This window comes from Macrobrachium rosenbergii, chromosome 15, assembly GCF_040412425.1.
Source record: "Macrobrachium rosenbergii isolate ZJJX-2024 chromosome 15, ASM4041242v1, whole genome shotgun sequence".
Taxonomy (NCBI): domain Eukaryota; kingdom Metazoa; phylum Arthropoda; class Malacostraca; order Decapoda; family Palaemonidae; genus Macrobrachium; species Macrobrachium rosenbergii.
The window spans coordinates 51,324,298-51,346,791 of record NC_089755.1 but is presented as its reverse complement, the minus strand read 5'-3'; the positions used below and the strand labels follow the sequence as shown (position 1 = coordinate 51,346,791).

Genomic DNA, 22,494 nt, shown 5'->3' with positions numbered 1-22,494 from the left:
ACATTGTTCAGTTTCTCCGTCATCTTCATTTTCTTCCTCTTTTTCAAGCGCAATTCCCTCTCATTCTTTTTATTCGAGTAGTTTTTTTTTTTTTTTTTTTTTTTTTTGGTCTGGGAGCCGGGCTGCCCCCTTGGGACATCCTGTTACTGGCCGGAAATTCCTGAAAGGGTTTACGGAATTTTCCGAAATTGAGGAGTAAGGCGTTTCGAAATAGTTTGTTCAACGTTGCGTTCGGAGTCTTTTCCCTGCTCCCTTTTCAGTCCATCTCTCTATCTGTCTGTCTGTCTATCTATCTGTCTATCTATCTATCTATCTATCTATCTATCTATCTATCTATCTATCTGGCTGTTTGTCTATCTATCTATCTATCTGGCTATCTATCTATCTATCTATCTGTCTGTCTATCTATCTGTATATCGACCTGTCTGTCTATCTATCTATCTATCTATCTAGCTATCTATCTATCTATCTATCTATCTATCTATCTATCTATCTATCTATCTATGTGTCGTGTCAACAAATATCTGTCCAGATCAGGCAATAACAGAACAATGGATAATGGACATTTATGCACCTTCCTGAGCAACCTGAAGGCACTGCAGTACTTTCCTATCGAAAAAAAATTGGACATTCCTGATAATTAATCGCCCAACGCCTTTCATAGATTTCTTATTAATAGATTTCTTAGTAATCAATCCCAGTGCCCAATCAAAACCACTTCCATCAAGCGTGGAAAAAGATCGGATTGAGGATTGAAGTTGCATAAAAGGTGGCAACGTTACCGAGAAACGTATGATGTATCTCCTTGAGTAAGTCCTTGGTCGCTGCACTTGAAACTGGAATTTTCCACTCTTGCTGGAAGAGAGTTCTTGGAAGTTTTGTCGCTGTGTTTTAGACGTCTTTTATATCTCTTGTATTTTATCTTTTTTCAGTTTTGTTTCGTGGGTAGGAAAATGCGGTATATTCTGCAACCGTGCTCTTTTGTTGTAGCATGGTCAAATCCACCCCCGTAGTAGACAGCCTCAGATAATTGGTTTTTCTGTATATCCAAAACTCTTGCTTTGTTGACAAGAGTCGAGGAGGCGAGGGGAAGAAAGCGGCTGGGCTCTCAGCTAGGTTTGTAATCAAAGAAAGAGAAAGAGAGAGTAGGAAGAATGAACGGGATGTTTGGTGCCAACCACCAGCCAAACGGGAACTCTACGTTGTTGCATCATTCTGCAAGAGGTAGGCGAGAGAGATGGGTTTCACAGCGGTCAACATTCTTCACCTGAAAAGTAGAAAACCGTTTTCTTTGGACAATTTCACTTGGCGACTTGGGGGCGCGCGGTGGCTGGGCCGTTGAGGATTTGGGATGACTAAGGTATTTTTCGTCTGTTATTACCGAACGATGAATTCTCGTTTTGAGATTTCGGTAACGCTGGGGAGGAAGGCGGCCGTAGATACGTCACTTTCAGTTTGTAGGAAAATACTACTCTCTCGTGTTCTTATCGTTATTTCCGTGTTTATTTATGTGTATATTTATGTGTTTATTTATGTGTATATTCTCAAAAATGGAAAGTAAAATACAAGGTTTTCATAGAAATTTAAACAAAAAAGAGGGCGAAAGCAGATGCGAAAAAATACCAGTTATAAATTTCTCCCTGGCTATGCAACTTCTTTTCCAAATCAAAAGGCAACGGTCTTGTGTAAAAGTGGATTTATCTTCCTAGATTTGAGAGAGAGAGAGAGAGCTTGGACCGGAAGATTAAGCCTGGTAAATCCCCTACTATCACACATCAAGGCCTTGATACTGGTGAACTGTTTCTGGTAGGCTACTTGTAGGTGGGTCACCTTTACTCCATTAAAAAAAAAAAAAAGATAGTTTTCACCCCTCCCTCTTCCCACTGCTTTACCTCCTCCACGTTTCTTGTATTCATTTCGCTTTTTCACCTGTTACTTCGCCTAACACCGTTCTATAGCAGAAGGGTGCGTCTTACATTGCAGGTAACCCAGATACCAAGCGGAAGGGACGACAAGAGATTATTGTCATATTCGGAGAAATTGATCAGCATCGTAGGGCATCTGAAAATACATAGACCCTATGATAAAGGGTATTGTTTTCTGACGCTTAAAAGCTGTACATAGAAAACGTTTAACATAAACATTAAGATTTTTGTTTGAAGCTGATGTAGTTGGAACGTAGGTGCGTAACGAATGAGAACAAAAAACATTCACTTTATAGCAAAGGGCAAAGTCCAAAGGGCACTAGGAACTTTTAGGCAGACTGCGAGGAAATTGTGTTGTTGTTTGAGTGAGTCTGAACTAACGTATTTCATTTACTTGCAGATAGAAGTACATTTTTCTTTCCTACTTGCGTGTGTCATTCATCCAATACTAACTTCATCCTCCAAAGGCTGTCAGAGACCGCAACACTTATACCAGCAAGAGCCTGTGCTGGCATAAGGCCAGCTTAATCCAGACAACCAATCTTACACACACGTATTATTCTCGTTCCTCAGAGTCGCTGTCTTCTTTCGTTCTTCCAGATGTGGTTAGACCTTAATATCGGGTTTCTGTTCGGCATAAGTCGGCCCTATTTTTCCAGAACTCTACACGGGTCTCCTGCGACTTTTTCGCCGTGTTCGAGATAGACTTTTTCTCAAAAAGGATGACACATCGCAGTCTCACATTTCAGCCACAAGAACCCATGTCAGACATTACTGTTTTGCCCGACAAGCCTCAAGGCCCTTGGTTTTCTAGTGTCCCTGTTGTCCTGGTGTAATATTGTAATTATCATCCAGTACATCTAGAATCTGGGAGACATGAGTACAACACTCAAACAGAATGGACAGGAAGTTTTCTCAGAACTGGACCGCCTCGAGGTATCCTTAAAGCTGCATGATTTTTTCTTACTTGTTTCCTGAAAAACAAACTTGAATTTAATGATCTTTTAATGAGGTCACTCGGTTTTTTTCGCGAGATTATTCGATAACAAGTTGCTGAGCCACCGAATTTACCTCAAATAACAGTTTGCCTGAAGGGAGCTGGAATTAACAATGGAACGTAATGATCTTCAGTTATATCAACGTAGGGATATATTACACTCCATGTCATTTTGTTTCGTCCTCTGACCTCAAAGCGTTACATAACCGACGTAGATTCCCATCAACAGTACTCTCGTAAAATGATTGTAGGGCAGATAACGCCGTATACAGTGAAGGCCCTTTCCATTCTTCTCAACGCATTTGGATAAGATAAAAGGCTGTAAAAGGCCTGTGCGTTTCCCGTCTCTGCGTATGAAATACATTCGGTATTTACACTCGACTCCTTCTCTTCGAGGACTTGGCTACACCTCAGGTGTCCGGTTACGTAATTGCCATGCTATCTGTTGCTACTATATTAATGCTGTTGAATTTAAAATATTCGCTCTGCCAAGAGTTGAAAGATGCATTCGCTGATATTTAGCCGGAATTCATATGACAGAGATAACTTTGTTATCTTGTTATATGGAAATCTTTACTTATGTAGTTTTGCTACACAGGGCTGCTTTCCCTATTTTGGGCCCTTAGACTTTTAGCGTTCTGCTTTTACAGTTATGGATGCAGCATAAGTACTGCTACTACTACTACTACTACTACTACTACTAATAATAATAATAATAATAATAACCTGATGTAAATTGTACTCATTGAGATCTTCAAAACTACTTGAGACCGTTACAGCGATCTAATCATGCAAAAAAAAAAGCAACAAGTCATTCTCGTGCACAGATGACTTTCTGCCTTACCACACCGCCCCCCTCCTTATTGCAAATGAGTTATTCCTTCCCCTACGAGTCCCACTATTTTATTTTCTTTTATCTGATTTGTAACGGTCGCCCTGTACCCAACGACGATACTTGAGCCTTTGAGCGCGATACCTTAATGGGGTTGGCGGTTTGGGAAGGCATGTTATGTAACTTGCTCTTGGATAGACTGCGTCACAGGAGCCATTCCGTTGCTCGTATGGTGACTGTGTTGTTTGGTACCTTCTGTGATGAAATGTCTGCGCAGAGGTTCAGCATTGAGTCTGAATGGAAATTCGTCATCTTCATCGTCGTCCTTATCTACATTTTATTTCTTTTCCACTTTAATTTTTTTTTTTTTTCAGTTTTTCCCACTATTTTTTTCAGGTTGTTCTGTCGGTCCTCTTATGGTCCTTTTTTTTTTTTTTTGTCAATTTGATTTTCTCGAGTAGCTGGGTTTTTGGCCTCTTAGAAATTATATTTTTAATAATTCCGCTTTCAGTTTTTTTAAATATGTACGTGTTTTCTCATCTTGTTCATTGCTGAAGCAGTTTGCAAATGCCGAAGTTATAGATTTGGAATATTTCATTGCCAGAAGGGAAACACACCTCGAGAGGAAAAATTATAAGTGAAATGATTGCATTAGTTAAATAAAATGAAGTTATTAAATGTTGTATTCAGTTCCTTATTCCCATGTATTTGAACTTGGTTAAGAGGGTATATTGTTGTCTTTTCGGACTGCTTATGAAATGTTTTTATTAGACAAACATGATCTCATTCCATTCCCTTCTAGGATATGGATATAGTTCCCGAGTTCAATATTTCCTCATTCATTCAGCCTGCATCTTTTTTTAAAAGCGGTGAATCCACTGACGCAGAAAAGTAGCTACTTGAAGAGATTTAAACTGAAAAGTGTAGTAAGAAAAAACCAGTTTGTAAATGTGAAATAGTTTGAATATAAGGCAGGTGATCTTCTGGTGCCCCGTTGACCAGTTTTGTAAGGAATTTTGGCCACTTCCGTATTAAGAAACTACTCTCTTTACCAGTTATGGACTTCGGAGAGATGTTTTGGGAAGATGGAAGAACAATTAATTTGCCAAAGGAATTCAAGCACCAAGTTAATGAGCTCAGTTGCCATCAGTATGATATTCAAAATGCGCAAACAGACATGGGAGAATTCCAAAAGGCCATTAAATTGTAAAACAAGCTTCCAATTAACAGAATGCCCATATGTGGCAAAAGGGGAAAAGGGAGTGAAAAATAAACAAGGACAAATCAAGGAAATGGGTAAAAAATCAGTCAAGTGCCCAGAAGGCCTTGGGAACCCCCTGTATAATTCAGCAGACTGGAAGGAGACCTACCGAATGAATAAAATATCACCATTTGCACATACTGTATGGGAGCAGCCTATCTCGTCGGTCGACTTCGAAAGGTCTCAGGGCCAACGCGCAGCGAGTGGAAGAATCAGGACTATGAAGGCCTCTTGTTATTCGTCCTGTGCCCATACTAATCAGCAAGAAGTCGCTCATGTTTGGATATTTATTAGGTTGCGGTTTCTCATTAATCGAAGGATTATCACGAAAGAGGTCGTCTCTTACATATTTTTTTGGCCTTTTTTTATCTGTTTGGGAGCTCATCTCTCTTTTTTTATATATATGTTACGTACGCGTTATTTTTTCCTTCTTATTTTGTCTGTTTAGTAACTATTTCCTTGTTCCTTGTGTGTTTCAGTTACTCATGAGCTCTTGCCTGTTGCTTTGTGTCTAAATTATAATTTCTGTTTTCGTATCTTTTCAAGTAAACATTTTTCCTTTCAAGAAATTGAAGCTGAAAACCCTTGAGTTTTGAGTAAATATTCATCCCTTCAAGAAACTGAAGCTGAAAACCCTTGAGTTCTCAGTAAATATTCTTCCCTTCAAGAAATGTAAGCTGAAAACCTTCGAGTTTTAAGTAAATATTCTTCCCTTCAAGAACGTGAAGCTGAAAACCCTTGAGTGTTAGTACAAAGAATAAAAGAGAAGAAGGATAATCGGAAAGATCAAAGGATCGGTGATGGATGGAAACTGACGAGAAGCTACTCAAGTGGGATGCTCTCAATGAATTATGAGAGAGAAGTTGCACGCCTTGAACATCATGCAAATTCGGATTTCTTCATTGAGGTGGGCGTATTGCATGGGTGCCGGATGAGGAAATGGTATCTGGAATAGTTTTTGGCACTTGAGCTAATCCTGTGGCATTTTTTGAGGGCACGTAGGTGCTTGCCGTCACGAAAAAAATCGATAGAGAGAGATACTGGGTTAATAATGAAAAGAATACTTGCTTGGAGAATAACAGATGAAAATTTTCTGTCTAATTTTAATAGCTAAATTTATTTCTGTTTCCCTTTATAATTTGATTCATTATACTGCTGTAAAGTATCAGATGATGACAGATTTGACTTTCTGAGACAGACACTTAAGAATGTAGCTCTAATAGGTAAATAAACGGGGTATAAAGAAGGTACATCTGAGGAAAAATTATGAGTTTCCTTCTTATCTTAACACGCAAATATAAAAATTCAGTTAAATCGAAAGTAATTTGAGCCACAGGGTTAATATAAACATCTTGGTAATAACAACATCGCGCGAATGGTGTGTTTTGATGCTGATAATATCACCTTTAAAAATGGACAACTAAAACTACTGTGGCAATGGAGAAATTTTAAATATTTTTGGCTTCCTTTTTTTTTAATGCAGATTAAACTATTAATGAGAGGGCCTGTTGCTTGTGGAGTTATTTCTTATCGAGACGTGTTGCATAAATCATAGCCACGGCTGTTTTGAAGGCAAACTTGATACATGTTGATTTATTGAATTCGGTGTGTTTATATAATTATATATTATATATATATATATATATATATATATATATATATATATATATATATATATATATATATATATATATATATATTTATTTATTTATTTATAAATGGTAATAGGAAAAATATTATTTTAGGGAACAGGAACACAGTAGCGGGGAGAAATGACGGTGATTTCAATGCGGCACTATATAGCTATCTGAACTCGTTGAACTTCTGATGCATGGTAGCAACTCGGTTGTCCTTGCCTGCAGTGACCTTAAACTCTGCAAGGATTAGAGTTGCTACAAACAGGCTTGCTGGTTCATTTTTTACATTGCTTCTTGTTTTTATTTTTACTTAAGTGATGGCCTGAAGTTTTTGCCTAGGATATTCTTGTTATCCTTGAGTCTCTCTCTCTCTCTCTCTCTCTCTCTCTCTCTCTCTCTCTCTCTCTCTCTCTCTCTCTCTCTCTCTCTCTCTCTGTGTGTGTGTGTGTCTCTATCTCTCTTTAACATTGTTATATTACTGACTTGCTGTGATTAATTGTCATTTGTGGGTTCTCAGTACAAAATACGCATGAAGACTTAATCGAGTTTGGTATAAGATAATTCTGTCCAGAACCAACTGCATTCAATAATTTAGATTAGTTATGGCTATCCAGCCGACCTTCGGTTCCTTAATCATATTCTCTCTCTCTCTCTCTCTCTCTCTCTCTCTCTCTCTCTCTCTCTCTCTCTCTCTCTCTCTCTCTCACCAGTGGGGTTATACAAAATTATTCACAAAAATAGTTTAGAAGATCGCTAGACTGCGTATAAAAAGTAGAGGTGTAAAGTAGATAAAATTGCAGGCGCTCTGATAAGCGAACAGTCACTCAGACAGATATATATATATATATATATATATATATATATATATATATATATATATATATATATATATATATATATATATATATATATATATTATGTAGATAGATATACTTACATGTGTATATATAAATATATATGTATATATATATATATATATATATGTATATATATATATATATATATATATATATATATATATATATATATAAAACATAAAGGGAAAAGTGATGTCAAAAAATAGGTGAAGTAACGTCTGTTGAAGTAGATAGGAAGGCATGTTGATCGAAATCTTATGGAAATGAAGTGTGGATACTGAATGCCAATTTAAGTAAAACGACGAAGACTTTTGGGATGAATTGCTTACGTAGCATATGAGGCGTGGGAAAATGTTAAAAAAAATTAGAAATATGGAAATACGAAGAAGTTGTTAGAAGGGCAGCTAGCGGGAGGGATGGAGCTGAACATTTCGAGATGGTTTGGTCATGTGGAAAGAATGGAGTAGTACGATAAGTTGGTGAAGAGCTTACAGTTCTGCTGTGTTATGAGGAGGAAAAATAGAAAGACCCAGAAAAATGCTGTATAGAACCCGTGAAAGAGATGTTGGAAATGAAGGGCATTTATATTCAGCGAAAGTTATTAGGTCACAATATAGTAGTGAATGACAGACCGTGGTCGTCAGCCGTATGTGATAATGCACAAAGCTTCAAATGTTTCCTGCATAGGGTGTTCATGCACGATGTAGCATTTGCAGTATGAATGTCATATTTTTTTCCCAGTGCCATCTGTGATATGGCGTTTTAAACGTTTAGACCATAAGTCAGCACTTTTATTATTATTATTATTATTATTATTATTATTATTATTATTATTATTATTATTATTATTATTATTATATAGAGTAAGTCAACACTTATTATTATTATTATTATTATTATTATTATTATTCAGATGATGAACCCTATTCACATATGGAACAAGCCCAGGTGGGCCATTGACTTGAAATTCAAGTTTCCAAAGAACATGGTGCCCCTTTACGAAGTAAGAGAGGGTAAAGGAAATTACAGAAAGATCTCATTTATTAGAAGGAAAAAAATTAATTATTGTCTTGATTAATGAAAGCTTAAATACCACTAACATATCTGCTCATCGCTTAGATCCTACCTAACGCTCAAAGAACTAGAAAGTTCAGTCAGTGACTGTGAACATCTTCCAGTGCGTTTACCACAGTATCCCAAGAATTATGGAACTTTGAAGTTTTCTTTAACGATTACAAGGATATGATTCGTATATTCACTCAAGAGCTTGCACGCAACGCTCCTGTGCATATACCGGATACGCTATAATTCGAAATAAAAAAAGAAAGAAAGTGAGAGAGAGGGAGATAGAGACATTATTAACGCATGCTAATCTTCTTGACAGTTACAGAAGGAAACCTGTCATCAACGAGAAATGTAATTCCGGGAAGGGCAGATTATCTTGAAGGTTTTTGTGGGATTATTAAGAATATACGTCTCCCTTAGGCTAGTTCATACTGGTATGGACTATTTTGTGTGACCGGGTAAGGTCGTCGTTGAAGTGCATTCGAAATGAGTAGGATACATTTGTATTTTTTTTTTATTTGTTTCTTTGTACAAAACGGGCACACTTACTGCCCCGTTACCTTGTTGCTCTTGTATGTTGATCGTGATTTAATGGGAGAGAGAGCGAGAGAGAGAGAGTAAAGAATAACAGGAAGGGAGTAAAGAGTGAGATACTTAATTTCTAGTTGAATAACCTGCCTGATTTTTAGTTTAATGTTCACTGTAGAACCCAGTCTCTGAAATTCACACATTATTTTAAGAAAGGCAAATAAGTAACAGTGGGCACTGACCTGTTTATTATTCAATTAATTTTTATAATGGTGATGCTTTGTGCTCACTTTACGTCTTTTTCCCTACAGTCTAAGGTATTTCATATGGGGGTTTGACGAAAATTCTGTATTTAAGTTGCAATTTGTCTTGGTTATTATGTATGTATGTATATGTATATATATATATATATATATATATATATATATATATATATATATATATATATATATATATATATATATATATATATATATATATATATATTATGCGTCTGTGTGTGTGTGCGTGAGTTTACATGTAAGCATATTGCGAGGCTAAGGTGAAAGTAATTTGGACATTCCCGCAATTCTTTTAACTGTTCCTTTGTAGTATTTATTCTTTTAACTGGAAGCGCCACTAATTTATTTTCCAGGAAACGGTCAGCGATACAAGTCTCAGGGTTGAGAAATCAAGTAAAACTATCATATCCTGATATGTTTATTTTCTCCAGATTTAATCATCTTATTTCATCTTTGAGGAAGAATGACGCATGAAAAGTGCTCTGTGTTTTTCGTGGACTTTCAGTCGCTCATTTATATAATGAGGCATCTCATTATACCAAAAGCATTTTCCAGTTTTTTCTCACTAATGAATTCGTTCCTTCTGCTCTTGCCTGAAGTTTGTGACTCATCTCGTTTGCTTGGGGTAATTAATTCTGTAATGGATCCATGAGTTTTCGTAATTGACTATTTTGAATGTAATGTCATCGCCATTGTCGAATGATGAGGTTACCTGTAAGAGAAATTGATAAGAATAACGGATTAGAAACTGTCAGCGATGACTTTTCTACAGTCGATGACGAAGGTGCAAAAATATTTTTGAGAAAAGCCACAGAGAATAGAAACCAATCGCATTCAGAAATCGAAAGTTAAGAGCAAAATTTTACTGCAATATTGTATTCATTATTCTTAAATGAAATGTAATTGCATTCTCTCTAGAACATGATTTATATCTTAATTCATACTTTGACACTGATAACATTCGACACCACGATTTGCTGAATAAGTCATATTGGTTCTCAGATCACGTTTATCCTAAATGCCTAGGTGATGTCATCTTGATATCTTGTATTTGAATTAATGGAACGCCGTTGAGTTTAATGTTGCATGGTCCATTTGGCAGTGTAGTTCGGTTGCATCGTGTTCATGTTTCCGAAAATAGGGGTGATGCTGAATGAAGCATGGTCACCGGGATTACCCTAACATGACCAGTTTTGTTTTTAGTAAATGACATATATATATATATATATATATATATATATATATATATATATATATATATATATATATATATATATATATATATATATATATATATATATATATAGTGAGTTTATAGAAATGAGAATGGTATAAGAGAATTGTTTTCATATTTCTAGAAAATTATCCACCAGATGGAGTTAATGTAAGGTGGGTGGAATAAAAACACATGAGAGAGAGAGAGAGAGAGAGAGAGAGAGAGAGAGAGAGAGAGAGAGAGAGAGAGAGAGAGAGAGAGAGAGAATGTGAATGAGTGCCAATTCATTGACTAGAATCTCTCAACCATCATGATTTTTTAAATTTCTGTCATTACTTGAGATCTCACTAACCATGATTTTGTAAAAGTGAGAATGTTGATACATATAATCAGAAGAATTGACACGAATAACAATATCAGAAACGTACTGAAAATTACTATTTTATTCGTTAAAATAGAATTTTTTTCTATAATAATTTTGCTGTTACGAGACGTATTGGGATTACTATGCATGATTTTAGCTCATTAAAAACTAAAACATCTCTTTGGATGAAAAGATAGGAGAATTTTTTACAACGTTACCTTTATATGTAATTAGAAATTCAAATTCTGTAATATCCCAATAAATGAATTCAAGATGTAAAAGACTTTAGTCTCTTGATATGTCAGTACCGTCATTTTGCAAGGGGTTTTTCAGTACAATACTGAACAACATCATGTTTGTCCTTGCTATACGTGAAAGGGGAAAAAATTTGCACAACTGCCAAGCTAGGGAATCGGGTCCTAAGTGTTTTACTTGATTACCCTCAGACATGGCACCATAAAAAGAGGAAAGAAAAAGATGTGGAAACAAAAATAGATTCAGGAGCCATGATCCTGAAATGGGGAAAAGGCTTTGCGCTGTCTCGTTTTTGACAGCTTCGTTGGTTAAGCAGTAATTGCTATGTAAAAATCTTCCGTGTTTTTCTCTCCGGATTTCAATATAAAACTCTAGCTGTTTATATTGGTCGAAGCTCCCTACATACAAGTATTTTTTATACTTCATACGTTATGTATATACCCGTGTATATAAAAAAAACAATTTGGTGAACAGAGTATATTTAAAAAAAAATTCTTAGATATCATATGTCCTTTTCCACTGTGAAGAGGGGACGTGACGTCTCGGAACTCTCCGATGCATGTTCTGTTCCTCGAGCGTATTTATATTTCATATTCATTATAGTTCGATATTGAGCTTTTGGCTTGCAAATTGTATACTGTATTATATATTCTCTGTTCCTCGAGCATATGTATTTTCCATATTCATAACAGTTAGATATTGACCTACTGGATTACGCAGTATATGTATATATGTATAATTTCAGATGTACGTCTATGTCTGTGTTTGAACGTATTTCGGATTTGACAAGTTACATCACCGCAGTCCGGAGTCGGAATAAAGATAATGAATTTTTATTGGATTGCATTGATTGAAGTAAATAAATACTTGAGATTTACAAGTACATCCTGACCGAGCATACCTTGTTTAGATATTTTAGTATCACGAGATTATTATTTATTTTTTTTCGCATTCCGAGATCGTTATTATATTACGAAGTTCGTTAAAAGTCATTTCAGAGCAGCATTGCGTTATAAAATCATATTGGTTTCCCCTCATAAATACAGTCCCTTCCATTATGTAATTAGCATCTGATTACATCCAGCAATCATCTCTCGAATTTCAGCAGCCGCACCGAAATACCTCATAGAGTTACCGAAATGCAATCCTCCCTGGGGCTAAGAATGGCAAAAATGTATTCCGCCCAGAGTACAGGGCAGTTGGGGGAATTTTGCTACGCTGTCGCCCTCCGTGACTTTTCGAAATCACTGGTGTGGATTGGAAGATGTAATTCTTGTCGCTGCAGTGTAGTTTATGCTCTTCCAGAAGTTCTCAGTTTACCATTTAAATGATTCTTCTGGGTTTCCCATTTTCTTTACTTTTACCGTTTTTTTTCTCTCATTCTCGGGATTAGTATCACTATTTCTTATCGATGCTATGAAATGAAGATTTATATATATATATATATATATATATATATATATATATATATATATATATATATATATATAAAATATATATATATATATATATATATATATATAATACATATATAATATATATATATATAATACATATATATATACATATATATATATATGTATATATATAAGCTCCTTCATGCGTAAAAAAAACTAACAAGCTATCGCGTGTCGAGCGAAAATGTATTGACAGTTCTGATAACCGGAAACTTTACAATGTCTCATGAATTTTGTTTAAGCAGATCATTTTTATTCTAAATAGGTGATATCGTTTTGCAACGTTGGTGACCTTTTTGAATTTACTTTCGCGCTCTTTTTTTGTGTGTCATCTACGTGACCCTGACCTTGACCTTAACCTTATTGTTCCTTTACGTTCTCTTTTTCGTCGCATCAGATGGAGAGAATTGATCGAAATTCGATTAGAATTAATTAGAATTTCGATGTGAGTGGTCGAATTTTATGGATTTTATATAAGAGTTAGTTTGATTTTATTAGTGTCCAGTAGTCAAAGAAAAATTAGTGGAATATGTGATTTAGACATAAAGCCAAGCACTGGGACCCACAAGGCCATTCAGCGCTAAGAAAATTTAGTGTGTTTTGCGGGGTAAAATGTATATTCAACAAGGTAACGACTTACTTCAGTATCCTTTAGTTCCCTTTTCTGTAACTTGCTGTTACAATCAAAAAAGGAGGTGGAATACCCTACTGAACTAAAAAAAAAAAATTAGTTTTTCTCTTCCTCTCTTCAACAGCCAATTGCAATTACAGCACTGCTCTTCGTATGCACAACCATCGCTAAGAAAGCTTAGCAACCAAGTACATAAATGTGTGCAATATTTTTCATTAAAATGTGACGTATACATCATTCATTCATATTTGCAGTGTAAGTCCAAGCATTTAATGATGCGCAGAGATGTCGTAGCAGTAATGGTGGTAGTAGTGGTAATAACTACTATTATTATTGAAAGTTTGTCGTACCATCAAGAAAGACGGCAGAGTGTGTCGAGACAATAAGTCCTGACCCAGTGGACGTTACGTAACGTTCTGGACCTCAAACCTAGGTACTCTCATTCTACATATTTATGTAAGGCGAGCCCCGGGTTCGACGACAACAGGTCTATACGTGGAGTGTGTTGCCCGTAGACTACCGTTGTGTATACAAGCAAGAACGGAGAAAAATATGTAGATATTCATTTCAGACGCTTTGATAGTGAGTGACTCCCTTAACTATAAATAATTAGCTATTATATGAAAAAAGACTTAAAACCACGTAATAGGACGAGTGGTGGTTACGAAAGTAATTTGTAAAATTATGCATAAGGTCAAGAAGAAAAGTAAATTTTCCCCCCTTGTTACTTTAACACGTCATATTTGCTGGCTTTCCCAAGATCAACTACTCACGCAACAGCGGGAAGATGAATTGAGAGAACAGATGGTCGCTAGTCGTGGATCAAGAAAAGTCCCGTGAAATTTCCGATATCGACATGGGATCGAAGATCACAGACACGCACTTGTATGCAAGCAAGCAAGCTCGCACACACATACACACACATACACACACAGTCAGTGCAGGACACCTAAGTAACTGAGGCGTTTTTTTTTTTAAGTTTCAGCCAAATCGGGTTGATAAATTTTGAATGGAAGGATACAAGAAATAAACTTTCGAGGTTAACGTATCATCCATCCCATTCATTTGAGGAGAGGAGTTTCTGTAAGCCTCTGCTACCATCCTGTCAAATTACTTCCGGTAAGATATGATAAACATGAGAGCTCAAGCTGAAAAGATTCCTTGCATACAAACACACTGGCATGGAAATTACGCCCATATCTGTTGAAGGTGACTGTTCAACATTACCACATGCTGCCATATATATACGTGAATAGTATGCCAATAATGTTTACATGCAAGCGGGTTGGCATACACATTATTATATATATATATATATATATATATATATATATATATATATATATATATATATATATATATATATATATATATATGTATATATATATATATATATATATATATATATATATATATATATATATATATATATATATATATATATATATATATATATATATATATATATATATTACACACACACACACACCCAACTTCTTCCAACAGTAGGGATGTGGGAGGTCATTTTTTTAATTAGGAATCGTTTCAGGAGAATAAAACTGCCAACAACCTGACGGTTTAAACACTAGTCTGTTTGAATTCAGAAATAAAAATCGTAATTGCATTCTTCAAAAGTGGAGCTCTTGAATTCTTGCGTTGCGAACTGTAATTTAGTTCGTACTTCAAGAGAGAAAATTTCCTGGCAATTACTCTCAAAATTGGTCTTGGAGCATTTGCTAGTATTTTCTTTAATTCAACAGCGACAAGATAATTTGCTAGTATTTTCTTTAATTCAACAGCGACAAGATAGTTTGCTAGTATTTTCTTTAATTCAACAGCGACAAGATAGTTTGCTAGTATTTTCTTTTATTCAACAGCAACAAGATATTTTTTTACTCCCCTCATTTCGTACATTCACCATTCTCTCTCTCTCTCTCTCTCTCTCTCTCTCTCTCTCTCTCTCTCTCTCTCTCTCATCAAATTGCTTCTCAGCTTCCTCAGCAGCTCCATTTTCCCCAGATCACGCATTTTTATTAGTCTCGTATTTTTCCTTCTCCCAAAGTCCCCTTCTCGCCCTCACTCTACTCAAATTGCTTCTCATGCGCCTTATAAGTGCAACCCCCCTCCCACCAGCGTATCCTCCCTTACACGTACGCGCGCGCACGCACGTCCAACTCTAAGTAAACCTTCCCCCCCCCAACCCCCAAAACCCGCCACGTAGTCAAGGAAACATCTACCCATCCGTTGCTAAGTAGCCAGTGGAAATAACTTCCGCTCGAGAAAGCTGGCCGGGGAAGTGGTGGCTTGAACCTTGCTAGCAAAAGCCAAAGAATATATTAGCGAATTAGGGAATTCCTAGAGTGCCGGTGAGTGTCTGAATAATGATAAATTTCGTAAGCGATCACCAGGAGTGTATGCTCTCTTTGATTCGGAAGAAGAAGTGAGAAGATTGTTTTTTTTTAAATATTAGGATTTTTTTTAAATATAAGGGTGAATTATGAAGACAGCTGGGACCTCCCTTCCACTTTCGTTATTCGTCAATAGCTCAGTGCGCTTCAGCGGTTCAATTGATGAGGCTGATCTCGAGAGTAAAGTAACTAGACCTTCGAGTCGAAGTACTTTCGGCATGGTCCGAGGTTTTCTGAAGGTAGATTTTGTGGTACCTAGAAGCGTAAAAAAAAAAATAATTACTTAGATATGGGGATATTTCATCATTACCTACAAGTACTCAAGGCTTTTGATTTGTAATTTACAGCTTCGAAATTATCCTTACATGGATAAACTTATCGACAAAATCGGATGCACAAAATAGGCTTTGATGTGAAATCGGTAGCGTTCCTAATGATTTATATACCGCGAGAAATAAGCTTTTTGATAACTAGAAGTTAAGACATTTTCCTTCGATTGGCTTCTGTTCAAGATGTTTACGAATCGCAGATGGATGACTCATTCAAGTCACCTGTATCTGATGACGTAAGAAAAGGTGTGTTCCATATGTTGCTAGAGCGTGTTCGTGTAACCGTATCAGACTTTTTTGTAGGCTGACTAGGATTCGTTTTCCAATTTTCAATTCCTATTTATAGTTTATTTTTAATAATAAATTTTCAGTGCTGGTGACATGTCATCTTGAGTGTAGCATGTAAAGTTTTGTTTTGTAAATCCTTTTTTTTTTATATTGCTTTCAGTATAAATTTTGCAGTGCTGAAGACATGTCGTCATGAGTATAGCATGTAAAGTTCTATTTTGCAAATCCTTTTTTTATTGCTTTATGGGAGTTAATTTTTTATTCTTAAATGTCATTTCCGCTCTGTTGTTTAGCAGCGAGCCTTTTTTTTTTTTTCTTGATGGCATTTCCTCTTCGTTGTTTAGAAGTGAGTCTAATACGCAGTCTAACGACTGGAGTCTGCTGACGAGGAAGTAAGCCTTTTCACCAACAGTAACACTGAACGCCCTCTCATTATTAATCTGACAGTCCTGTTGATGAGACGTTTAGAGGTACAACAATAATAACATTTAAATTAGATAATCTCAAGGTTGGCAGTGGTATAGCGTTCTTGATTGTACTTAAATGTTCAGCTTAAGTAGCTAATTAAGATTCTACAGCTGCTACTTGATGGCGTTCCCATCCGGTACCAACTTTAACAGCCCTCCGCCCCCTCTTCATGGTCCAGCCCTTCCCCTCTCCCCACTCCTCTCTCCCCTACCCCCATCGCGTTACCCCCCGTTACCCTCGTGATTCCAAGTCATCTGACCGTAAAGTTCCTCATCTTGTCAAAAAAAGACATCAGTCCTTTCGATTACTTCGGTTTAAGCAGATGCATCTCTCCACCCGGAGTTACATCTTCAAGGCTGGTGTTATTGCATCTCAGTTTTGCGTTGCCTCTGGAACTGGCATTAGATCTTAGTCCAGATTTGGTACTAGTTGTTATTCAGCTGCATCGGAAGGCTGACTGGACCCTCTGGAACACGAGAAATAACCATTGGGATTCAAGCATAGTTCTTGTGTTTGCGTATTTGCAAAGCCGTCTCATGGTTCCTGGTTCGTGATACTGGGAAAAAGACTTTCTTGCTTTGCTACGGTTATTTGAGCAGCACTGTGTTTCTATCAGGAACTCGAGAGTTAACCACGTTGCTTCTGTGATAACGTGTTTCGACGGTATTTCGTGTCTGGTACGGGAAAAGGACGGAGCCTTTGGAAAAATGAACCTGTTCGCTGATTCGAACGGGAAAGGCAGTGATGATTCTGAAACGCAGCTTCTTATTAGTGACAAGTAAGGTTCTTGTGTTCTTTTGATTCAAAAGGAGGTAGATGCAGGTTACTGGAAGTGCATGGAAGTACTACATGTCTTTTCATATTTTTTTCAAGGTCAGATAACCCGAGGTTAGTGTCCTTAAAGCATGCGTCTCGACCGCGGTGTTAATATTTTTTAACAATGGCGTCAATTGTCTTCTCTGGCAGACATCTTATCTAGAATTGTGATGTAGTGTCTTCTCTTTGTCTTTGATATAAATGTAGTGAATAGTTTCCGTCATAAATTCCACTTCCAAATCAAATTTGTTGTTGTTGTCTGAAGATAGTAAATACAAAAGATACGTGGATTTTACAATGTCAACACTAAACTTGATATCAAAGAAAATAGATTGCTTTAGATTTACACGGTGTACACACACACACACACATACATATATATATATATATATATATATATATATATATATATATATATATATATATATATATATATATATATATATATTATATATTATTAACAGTAGCTTCAGTTCCCTTCCCTGGCAGACATCACAACTAGAATTGGGACGTAAAGTCCTCCCTTTGTCTTTTATATAAATGTAGTGGATAGTTTCCGTAATAATTCCTTTACTGAGTCAAGAAAGCATTTGTTGTTTGAATATGGTAAAAAAAATCAGTGGAGCTTAAAATGTAAGCACAAAACTTGGTATCAATAAATAGATTGCTTTAGATTTACACGATATACTCACACACACACATATATACACATATATACTGTGTGTGTGTATGTATATGTATATGTATATATATATATATATATATATATATATATATATATATATATATATATATATATATATATATATATATATATATATATATATATATATATATATATATATATATATATATATATATAATATTAACAGTAGCTTCAGTTCCCTTCCTGGCAGACATCATATCTGGAATTGGGACGTAAAGTCTTCCCTTTGTCTTTTATATAAATGCAGTGGATAGTTTCCGTCATAGATCCTCTACTGAGTAAAGAGAGCATTTGTTGTTGTTGTTTGAATATGGTAAAAAAAAAATCAGTGGAGCTTAAATTGTAAACTTGGTATCAATAAATAGATTGCTTTAGATTTACACGGTATACTCACACATATACATACATATATATATATAATATATATATGTATATATACAGTGTATAAATTATATATATTTATATGTATATATATATATATATATATATATATATGTGTGTGTGTGTGTGTGTGTGTGTGTGTGTGTATGTATGTGAGTGTGTGTATATAAAACAAGAAAAAACCAGAGTGACTGCTGACTTGAAGCAGCTGCTAAGTGTGCAGATTTGAATCTCAGAGGATGGACCGGTCCCACGGCCATATGATATAGGTGTTGTATAATGTTTGTTACGAATGCAGGTTACATCATCACTTGTTGTGACTGGAATGCCAGACATGAGACAGTATACTAAGATGTTTTTTTTTTTATCCTCACAGGTTCAAATGGAATGTAATTCCCATTATTAAATAATCGTTTTTATTATTATCAAAAACGTGTTCCTAATAACAGTAGTTTCTATTATTATTATTATTATTATTATTATTATTATTATTATTATTATTATTATTATTATTATTGGAGAAACAATCCACAGTTACGTATATGTACATATATTTAAAGATAAATATATGTACATATACATAATTGTGGATTTGTCTGTCCATTTTAAGACTCATGCTGATATGAGTAATTTTTAATTATTATTATTATTATTATTATTATTATTATTATTATTATTATTATTATTATTATTATTATTATTATTATTGAAGCTTTATCCAACAAAGTACAGTCTGTAGGGAGTTGCCTCTTTCTTGGAGAATTGATAAAGGTGCCCTACCTTAGGAAAGTATGCAATGATTTGTTGGTTTTTTGTTTAAAAATTGGGCATTGTGGAGCCTGCAACTGTATCATTAATTTTTTTCAGTAAGAGAATAAGTTTATAATGATATTTTGCTTTTTATTGATAGGAACATATACTGTGCTTAAATGCATATTTAAAGCATATATAATTTCTACACACAAACATACATATGAATTATGCAAATATGTATTGACCGTTTGTACGATCAAGAATATATAACCAACAATTGGTAATGTACAAGTCTGAAATTAAAATATGAATAACTTGTGTGCAGAAGTGTCTACATATTTGTATAATATATATATATATATATATATATATATATATATATATATATATATATATATATATATATATATATATATATATATATATATATATATATATATATATATATATATATATATATGTGTGTGTGTGTGTGTGTGTGTGTGTGTGTGTGTGTTTCTCATGCTGCTTACCAAATGACACAGTTTATGAACCGAATAATTATTTCCGTGGCTTTTTCGTTTTTATTAGTTCTCCTTGTGACATAATCTAAAAACGCTCCAACGCTTCATTTTAAATTCCTTGCCGTCCTTTATATCGTAGGTTTCACATTTCTAAAACTTTAGACCATTTACATTGCGCAAGAATTACGCGATTTAATATTTAACTGCGGTTTCCCAGAATTCGCTGATTATCTCTTTTTATCAGATCAGAAACGTTTCGAGTAACGAATTCATTTCTGATGTTCTCTAATGCCACGGAATTTGACAATTTTTAATAATTTCGCCAAATAATTTCAATATTTTTCAGAGGTCAGGAAATCAATTTCCTTTCTTTTATTTACGAAATCATTTTATATTGTCCCTGAGGTCATGAAATAATTATAGATAATGAATAATATGAAATGGACTGCGTCTTGAAATACAGATTATTTGAAGAGCATGCAATGTGGTAAGGAAGGCCTTCAGAAACGTATAACTGTCCTTAACACTTCCCACAGAGGAGGAAATGCTTCGCTCAATTCTATAGAGGTTTTAGGGCGGGCTCCTAGAAAGATGTTTGTTGGGTTTCGGCCTTTGTATCCTGCAGGGCTTTGAATTTGATTCGGTGCAGTTCTGTTGAGCCTGAGTGGGAAGAGGTTTTGCTGCCTTCATATATATATATATATATATATATATATATATATATATATATATATATATATATATATATATATATATATATACAATTATATATATATATATATATGTGTGTGTGTGTGTGTGTATGTATGTATATATAAATGTGCATTTCTGTACACGTATTTTGTATTTCTTTTAAAAATGAACGTTGATAAGGCTTGAATATTTTACATCACGATGTCTTTGATAGCATTTTATGCAGCCATTAGAATGCACCAATTTATTCAGGTGCGTGGCATGGTTTTGTATGTATGTCACACCTTCTTTCTCCTCCTTTCTCCCTTTCCATATTCCAGCTTCCCCACCCCCACACTATCCCCCCCTCTTCCCACGTAGTGACAGGTCCACAGACTGCTTCAAAAGAGACTATCGAACGAGAGAAGTCCATTTGTGCCACACGCAGAAATTATTGTCTGCATTGAGGAAATGTACGGCGCTCTCAATGTATGCAGCTGCATTGCACCAAAAAAAAAAAAAAGAAAAAAGAAAGAGAAAGGAAAGTGAAGATTGGAGGTAAAGGAGCAATAAATTAGACCTGAACGATGATGACATTGTGATAGGAGAAAGTACGGTTGTGTTGCTTTGTCATGGTTGTTTGTTAACAGATTTATTAAAGTTATTGGAGGAATTGATCGGGTTTTATTACGCTGTCTAGCAGAGAACAAGGTTGTGTTATGCTGGAAATTTTCACATTATCTCTCTCTCTCTCTCTCTCTCTCTCTCTCTCTCTCTCTCTCTCTCTCTCTCTCTCTCTCTCTCTCTCTCACACACACACACACACACGTGTATATATATAATATATATACATATATACATATTTATATACGTATATACATACATGGATGTGCGTTTTCATGTGAAAGTCTAGGGCACTCTTAGGCTCTGAAGCATAATTCCCTTTTCGACCATTTATATCAGATACAAAATATTCAGTTATTTGCGTTTTTGCATTTGATTGATGAAAGCCGGACAAATACTGTTCTTGTGACATATTTTTATATGTATTTATTTTTTTTATTCTTTATTATTAATATTATGCTGTTCATATGTTTTCTTTGAACATACTGCAAGGTCTATTGAATAACGAAGGTCAGATCGGAACTAACAAATATCAAGATAGCTCTTTGGAACCACAACATTACAGGGAAGAAATTTTCATTTAATATTAAACATTTTTCCATTATTGGACCTAAATTTCGGGGGAATATTTTTAAAGATTACAAGTTTTTTTCGTTCTATAGTGTTTCTTAGAACAACAAATAGTTTTTCTTAGAACAACAGTAACCTGACCGTGCGTCAGGAAGCATTTTTTATCTGCAAATTCTAGAGCAAGCAGATGGATTTCAGCACAGGCTCTTGTTCGTCGAATATCCCGCCAGTCAGGTTATTGGTTGTTTAAATTGAAGTCTTTTGCCTGGTAATTATTTTCACAATCCTCCGGCTCATATTTCATTTTCGTATGTCGTTAAATTCAGTTTTAGGAGTTCGTATGTTTGCTTCTGCAGTTTTGTACTTACCGGCATAAAGTCTCACGGACAACATGGGTATATATGGGTATATGGGTACTTATAAGAGATTATAAGCTTTTGTATTGGCGTGCATGAAGCATGGATGTCTTGTTCATTTAAAAAACATGTGTATTTTTTTTATTTATGGCGTCTCAATTTAAAACGTTTTGGGGTGATTTAAGCCTGCTCGTTTTTGGTGCAGATTCTGATTATTTCGGTAAATGAAAATTATGGATGGAATTATTCCTAAGAATGTTTCGTGATGCTGTTAAATACTTGTGAATGATAATATGAACTCGCTGTGTAGTCCC

At 35.2% G+C, this 22,494-nt stretch overlaps 1 protein-coding gene across 6 annotated transcripts in view; it reads left to right on the top strand.

Moving 5' to 3' along the window:
• fray (frayed) overlaps positions 1 to 22,494 on the top strand; it is a 353,939-nt gene that overhangs the window by 209,654 nt on the left and 121,791 nt on the right. The window contains exon 1 of one of the 6 annotated variants that reach the window (XM_067117762.1): positions 17,464 to 17,577. The exons of the other annotated variants lie outside the window; for them this stretch is intronic. Coding sequence (XP_066973863.1) covers positions 17,507 to 17,577 — 71 coding nt within the window. The 5' untranslated portion in view covers positions 17,464 to 17,506. Of the gene's footprint in view, positions 1 to 17,463; positions 17,578 to 22,494 lie in introns of those variants that run through there. 6 annotated transcript variants of the gene reach the window in all.